This window comes from Aedes aegypti, unplaced genomic scaffold, assembly GCF_002204515.2.
Source record: "Aedes aegypti strain LVP_AGWG unplaced genomic scaffold, AaegL5.0 Primary Assembly AGWG_AaegL5_hic_scaff_1761_PBJ_arrow, whole genome shotgun sequence".
Taxonomy (NCBI): domain Eukaryota; kingdom Metazoa; phylum Arthropoda; class Insecta; order Diptera; family Culicidae; genus Aedes; species Aedes aegypti.
Genome location: NW_018735225.1, coordinates 3464 through 11087, shown reverse-complemented (window position 1 = coordinate 11087; position 7624 = coordinate 3464). Strand labels below are relative to the sequence as shown.

The 7624-nt window shown below is 37.5% G+C and overlaps 1 protein-coding gene across 1 annotated transcript; it reads left to right on the top strand.

Moving 5' to 3' along the window:
* Positions 1-4456: 4456 nt before the first annotated feature.
* Positions 4457-6303, top strand: LOC110680748 (zinc finger protein 569-like). The gene is made up of 2 exons (XM_021856539.1): positions 4457-4915; positions 4982-6303. The coding sequence occupies exons 1-2, from the start codon at positions 4729-4731 to the stop codon at positions 5860-5862; spliced, it is 1068 nt and encodes a 355-aa protein (XP_021712231.1). The 5' UTR covers positions 4457-4728; the 3' UTR covers positions 5863-6303.
* Positions 6304-7624: the final 1321 nt, after the last annotated feature.

Genomic DNA, 7624 nt, shown 5'->3' with positions numbered 1-7624 from the left:
TTCTTTGTTTGTTGTCAGAACTGTCATAACATTGCTTTTGTCAGAGTCTATGAATGGAGAGTTGCGCAAAGAGAACTGGCAACACGTTCCCCAATCACAAATCATTTAATTATTCTGGCCACCTATTTTATTGTGTGCGCTTTCCCGTGACTTCACTCACGCAGAGAAAACAGACCTCTTTGTTTCAAAAATAAAAATTATTGAAATATTTTTTAAAAATTACAATTTTTTTTGTTGAATACAAAAATTAGATCTTGTTGTTCCAATAAATTGAATTGTTGTTTTTTACACCGAACTGATGGGAACACAAGTTGCTTAGATTCAAAAAAAAAAATATTATTGATTGTTGACATAATCTGTTTCGCTTTCGAACAAATTTTTTTTCCATTTCAAAAAACCTTAATATTGACACACATACGTATTCATTATGTGATAGTGTGTATGTGTTTTTTCGCTAGTTTGTACGCAAAGCTTGTCAGACGCCATTTCAATGATTATAAACATTACTCAAAATGGACTCAACAGAAGAAGTACTCGTTTTGGAAGTTGAGGAAGTTACCCGGATAAAAACGTATCATTCAGTGAATGGAATAAAACATTAATGTACAATATAACGTATTGGATACAATACGGCGTATTGTAATTGAATGTCGAACCAATATTATTCATGTTTGGATATACAATTCAAAAACAATATAATATATTGTAACAGAACATTGTATTGTTTTTAATTGGTTTTATACCTTACAATGGATCATTGAAGGTTGTTTTTGCAAGTGCTCACCGCATCAAAACAAAGGCGCCACTGTATATGGGATTTAACATTGTGACAGCATTGCTGTTCTGTCAAACACACAAGGCTACGGTGGCGCTATCTATGCTTTCCATAGCGGCCGTTTTGGTTATTTTAATGATCCATTTTGGTCAAATTTCTATTTTCGCGTAAAACAAATGTTGTTTTTTTCAAAAAGCAAAAAATGTTGGGTGGAAAATATTCAAAAAGTCAAAATAAGTTGTTTTTTAGAAGTCACTTGACATTAGCTGACATGCAACCATGATACAGTTTGTTGAATTGTTTTTGTATTGTACAACCACAGACAAACAGACGTCACACTCTCATTGATGTCCATCGACCACCTTTTTAACGGTCAATTTAAATATATTGTAGGTGGCTAATCCACCACCCGCAGCGCTCGCATCGTTTTTGTTCGTGTTTGACGTTTACACACTATCGCCATCTGTTGGCCCATCGGCCAAACACAAGTATTTTAGCATTGGGCGTACATGTCTCCGTGACTATGATTTTTATTGACATTTGTTCTAAGTGTTACGTCTGTTTGTCTGTGGTACAACAATACACGAATTGCTTATCAAGACAATACATGAACAATATATCATATTGTGTTTTCAAAATGTTTGTATGAGAAAATATCTATATTTGTATTGTTACGATACTTAACCACCCATACATTATATTGCAAAAATCTCATATACCATACAGTGAACTGTTCAAAACAATATATTGTACTGTAATTGTATTGTCATTATACAATATACTGTATTGTATTTCCAATATATTGAATGGTACTGTTTCAATACGTTATATTGTTTTTGTATTGTATTTTTTATCCGGGTTAGTGACACGCTGATGGATTTATTGCTGAGTTTCGGACTCTGAGGAAATCATCAATCGTTTTCTGGGTAAGAAGTTGTTTTGTTTATGTGATATACGAAGCTTTACCCATCGTTCGATTTTTTTTTCTAGAAAATCAGTACACTCTCGATACCCTGCAAATCCTGGGGCGGAAGGAATTATAAGAGTTGATACCGCCGCCATTTCTTGCTGAACGGACGAAATGCGTGCATGGTTTGAATGTTTGGAGAGTTGTACAGGTATAAATTAACGAAGTAGTGTTTTAACAACAATTTCAACTGTATTTTTATGTACCATAGGGATTTCCTCCGTTATCAATAGATTGCCTTTCGACTACATTGCCGGTGGTAAAAAAAAACTAATTCAGAAGCCATCACTCGCGAATGGTGTACTGCAAATTATTTGCTGACCGCATCAACAAAATGTAAATAAAATCAAAATGGAGAGAAAATTGTATTTTTATTTATAATTATTTTAAATAAAATAGAAAATAACAAAAATATAAAGCAACCTGAACAAAAAATAAAAAAATTGGATCAAAAATTATATATTTAAAAACAAAACTAAGTTTTTTTGTTTTAAAATTTTTTTTTTTCATTCAAAACATATAAATTTATAAAACAACACAGATATTTTTCGGTTCAACGTAAGGTTTTGTATTATTAAATACATTTATTATAAATCCAAAATTTTTTTTTGATTTGTGTTCACGACTGGTTTTAGAAACAAAAAAATATTTTTTTTAAACAACAAAGTTTTGTTGTTGAATTCAAAAAAATATATTATTAGCCGAGAAATGATAATATTTTTTGTTGATTTCAATACAGAATATTATTGATTTTAAAATTCATTTCTCTGCGTGCTCAAATGCACTCTCAATTCGAATGTTTTTTTTTACAAAGTAGCAAAGAACAAAATTAAAATTAATCTCTGGTTTTGTAATTATAAAGTAATAACAGAAGCGAAATGCAACAACACATACGACAAACAGCATGAACTCAAAAACTTTATCTTTTTCGGTTTCCGCACGACGAGCAACTGAAAACCCAGTGAATTTTAGTCGTTCGCTGCCCCTCTGGGAATTGACCGAAAACAGCCGCATCTGTAGCGTAAATCTGGGTTGAATAACTAGTATATAGTTTTCAAACTATCCAATTTTGTATATAGTTTATTAAATTTCAGTTGCATTCAACTATGAAACGGAGTTATATATTTCCACTGATGGAGGGAGATTACTTGCATTACCGTTACATTACATGCAACAAAAAGGGGGTTCATTCACAAATTATAGGCCCTAAAGAGCAATTATTTTGTGACATCATCATATCACACCGCAACTTAAACCGTGACATTTTTTTTTATTTCGTCACGATAACAATACTTCTCTCGCCCCAAAACGTGTTTGTTTATTTTGCTCGATAGGTTGACGATTTGACGGTTCAATAGGTAGACTTGGTTTCAGTCTTCGCGCAACTCTTCATTCATAGACTCTGGCTTTTGTTTGGTGTGAGAAAGTAAACATAAACAGAATTGCTGCCGAGCATTCACTCCCTTCTTGGATTGACGTTGAACGGAAGTTCAAATGACGTCAAACAAACATCTATGCGTTTTCATTCTGAGGAAATCGACTTGTGTAAGATTGATCGTGCGTTGGTATTCGTGGCAGTTTGATTGTAGACCTCTATAGGCTAATATTTTCAAAGCTAAACGATCACTTCGACATCTGGTGGCTAGTAGGAGAACCGTCAAAAATAGGTTGGGTTGAGAACGCGCCGTGTGCAGCATAGGAAAAAGCACACCATTTACACTTTTTCTCGAAATAGATATTTTGTAGACGATTCGAGAGCATTGAAAAACATGATACACTTTTTTTCCTTCGGAAAGGGCTCATTCACAAATTTCATAACGCTGAAGGGGGTGGGTGCGTGTCTTTAAGATGTTACAGCTAATACAAAATTCGAAAGATATTCATACAAAAATGCGTTACAAGGGGGTGAGTGGGTGTCAAAAATGATCATTTTTGGCGTTATGAAATTTGTGAATAAACCCAAATATACAAATTTGGTCAATCTTCATGTACGATTAGTGGGATAAAATTGAAAAATTGATGTTTGACAACATAGGTTATAAACTTCCGGATTCTTTGTTGGTGGTTAATTTCCTACAGAGAGCTCCCTTTGAAGTGACATTTCTTCTCAACTGCGTACTGCGGTCAGAAAAAAAAGTGATTTTCTTGACCATTTCTTGGGAGAAATTTTCCACGCATCGAGATAGGCGATTCCTTTTCTTGTCAGTAGCAAACCGGCCTTATCGCAAGAATAAACGGTCAAAATGATTATTCCAATGGAAAACAGTTCAATGATGAATTGATTATGACCAAATTTTCGGGTTGAAAAATTGAATTTAGGACGTAAACAAACATTTTCAGTGACATTTCTCTCATTCTTCCACAGCGACCTCTATGATAGTGGTGCATTATATTTGCCTATACATAATTCTGGGTAAAGTAAAGGAGGAGTGGGGTTGGAAAACCTCGAAAAATGTCTTACGTAATAAATGGACAGCCCCTTATCAAGCTTTCTTATACCGGCCATTAGCGCTTGTAAAAAGTTTGACACTTTTTCCAGAAAAAAAAAATCTGTACCTATGGCAACACTGCTTTCCCCCTGGCAAAGCCTTTTGGCTACCAACGATCTCACGCACACGCGCATACAACAAAAAAAAAGCCTTTTCCGAAGCGCGTCATCTTCGTGCCTGTCAATCAGGCGAAGAAGAAAAAGAAAAGGGCACATCAAAACAAAAATGGCCTCGCATGGTATTTGTTTTGTTCGGACAAATTGATCGGTGTTGTCTTAAAATCCTGGTGAAACGTTATCGTCCGCTGTTCCGGTTTACGTGAATTTCTTCCGCCAGGCATGCTCCATCGGCCGGCGGTATTTGTTGCCCGTTTTTCGCTGCACACTAGTGGTTTTTCTCGTTTTAAGTACGCGGCTCTCAGTCGAATCGGCGGCGCGCGTGCATTTTGAAAGAGTGTTTTTGTTTTGTGTTGTTCCCCGCTGTGGGTAATTGAGCCGATGATGGATTCGGGAATTTTACTAGTTCCGAAGCTGGAACCACATCCGGACGGGGTCGGGAATAGTGCTTTGACCGGAGCGCTGCCAAAAGTGACGATTGTTGCGAAAGGAGTTGAACTAGGCGAAGGGGGTTGTCGAGGAAGGACGGGATGCAGCGGGAACAAACAAAAACACAGATCCGGCAGAGGTGAGATCGTTTTATTCAATTTTTTATAGCTGTTAGTGATTATTGATTTGTTTTGCGTTGTTTTAGATGGAGAGCTGATCCTGGTGATGGAGCCTCAAAATCCTTCCCCGACCAAGTATTTCGATCAAAATGGATTGCCCCTGAAGAAGGAACTGGTTGAGAATGAGCTGACGGAAGAACTTCCCGCGGGAAAAGCTTCCTCGAAGAAACGATCCAAACTAACGATAACCTGCCACAAGTGTTCCAGGCTGTTCGAGACGAAGATAGAGTACGAATTCCACTACCGGAAGAGTTACAACCAGGAGCCAATCTACTGCTGCACAACTTGTGATAAACAGATATCCCAGTACAAAGCTTACAGATTGCATATTTATCGCCACTTGAACAGTGCGAATCAGCGATATACCTGTGGAACCTGCGCCAAAGTGTTCCATCAGAAGTCGGACCTGACCAGGCATGAAGGTGTCCATGAGAGTCAAATCCCAGCTTCCCGCCCCGAATCGGATCTCATGGCCGCCACAATGGCAGGGAAAATCAATTGCGATCGGTGCGACGCCGTTTTCGGCAGCCAAGCCGAGGTCAGGATCCACATCAAGAAGATTCACCCGATTCCCAAGCAGATGATCGAATGCCCCGATTGCGGGAAATTCCTATCGGCTGGGAGTTTATACTCGCACCGGAAAATCCACTCGGATGGGCCGAAATTCACCTGCGAGGATTGTGATAAGTCGTTCGTGCAGAAGATCAACTTCATTCACCACCGGAAAAAACACCTGCCGAACGATGAGCGGCCGTTCCCGTGCGGGGAGTGCGGGAAGGCGTTCTTCGAGAAGTCCCACCTGCAGAGGCATCAGTTCTTCCACTCCGAGGAGCGACCGTACAAGTGCGAGCTTTGCGGCAAGTGCTACAAAACCGAGCGGTGTTTGAAGGTAAGGCTTCTGCTCTAAATATCGGACATGGTATTTTAGACTCTTAATTGATTGACTTCTTTATTGGTATTATTCCAAACATTACATTCATTTTCATATCTAAGAGTTCTGTGTTCAACACTATCATTCTAAATCGGTAAAATTAAATTATGTTGTTTGTCATGATTTTCCCATGCATTCCATTAAAAATTAATTCAGGTGTATGACCAAATATTATTATGATTTCAACCAGTAATTTTTCAGATGCCTCCTGAGATGTTTTTTTTTTGATACCTTCAGAAATTACTCCGAAGATTTCTCTTATGATTCCTTCAGAAAATGATCCGAAAATTCTTTGAGGAACTTCCCAGTGAAGTCCTCCGAGTAAGTAATCTTTGATAAAAATTCTGTGAAAATTTCTATTGAAGTTATGCAAGGATCTGAACTCTTGATGAAATCTTGAAGAATTTTCTAGATAAACTGCTAAAATAATAATTGATAACATAACACCTGGATAATATCCTGCAGGATGTCCTGAAGGGATTCCCTCAAAAACAAAGAACGGAATCTCTGAAGTAATGTATGGAGGAATTGTCAAAGGAATAACTTAACCTTTCAGTCGTCGCGCGGTTTGCCGACTTCAGAACCACCACGCTGATGTTGTGTACGATTAACGAGGTTTCTTCACCACTGTTGTACAAAATACAACAGCGCGACGACTGAAGTGTTAAATAATACCTGTAATATTTGTAGGTAATATTTAGAAGAACTGCAAAAGTAATCGCTGGATGAAATGGTGTAGAAAAACACAGATAAATTTTGGAATCCATTTTATCCGGAGTTTACATTTTTTGAGAAATTCTCCATGAAGTTTATTATAGGTGGGGATTGCTCATCAAACCTTCCGGTCCGCCTCATAGTTACGTACTATTTGGTGCTGGGTGTAGTTCTTGTTTTTCCAGCTGTATTGAAAAGCATGAGCCATAGTCTTTGGCATACAATTGGATCTTTCTTTAGCAGAAAAGAACCGAAATGTCTATCGACGACCGGTGATTGCTAGCAGATATAGTGGAGAGCTTGTCTTGATACGTTCATCGCTTCAAGCTAGTTGAAAAACTGAATACACTGATTGCCTGTCGATCAGAGCCGAACTAGGCATAGATCGTATACATACATCTGAATCTACATGTCTCCGATGTATTACATCGTTCCAGGTGGGAGTTATCTGATATGTGAATATGGTACCATAACAGAATTTTCCATCTGAATGAAGTAATAAATCATAATATTCCGCAAACTGTATCACACATCTACAGAATGTATTGCGTGAAGTTAAGACACAGCAGAGTATTGGGTACACAGGACCAAGTCCCTGCCGGGTAGCGCGAAACTGATGAGCGATAGACAATAGAATCAATAACACTGTCATAAGGGATAGTAAGCATGTGACTATTGTCGAAACTATGATTAGGAGGCAAATCAACATCCCAAGATCAATTTTTTGTTACAACCCAATGTAGGTATTATTAAATTAGGCTGTAGAAAATGATAAATATCTGATCACTTAGGAATGTGTTGCAAGGTAATAAATGCTCGTAGTCTGTTTTCTTCGAATACATATGTATAAATTGTTAAAATTGCCGAAGCATACGCGGAATTTATTAAACGGATTATGAAATTAGGACTGAAATCATAATGATGATAGATTATCAACTTTCTTTTCGTCGTGCTATTTGTTACCGTTAGAATCACCAAACTGATTGGTTTCCCACTACATACACCAATACAACAGCACGAAAAC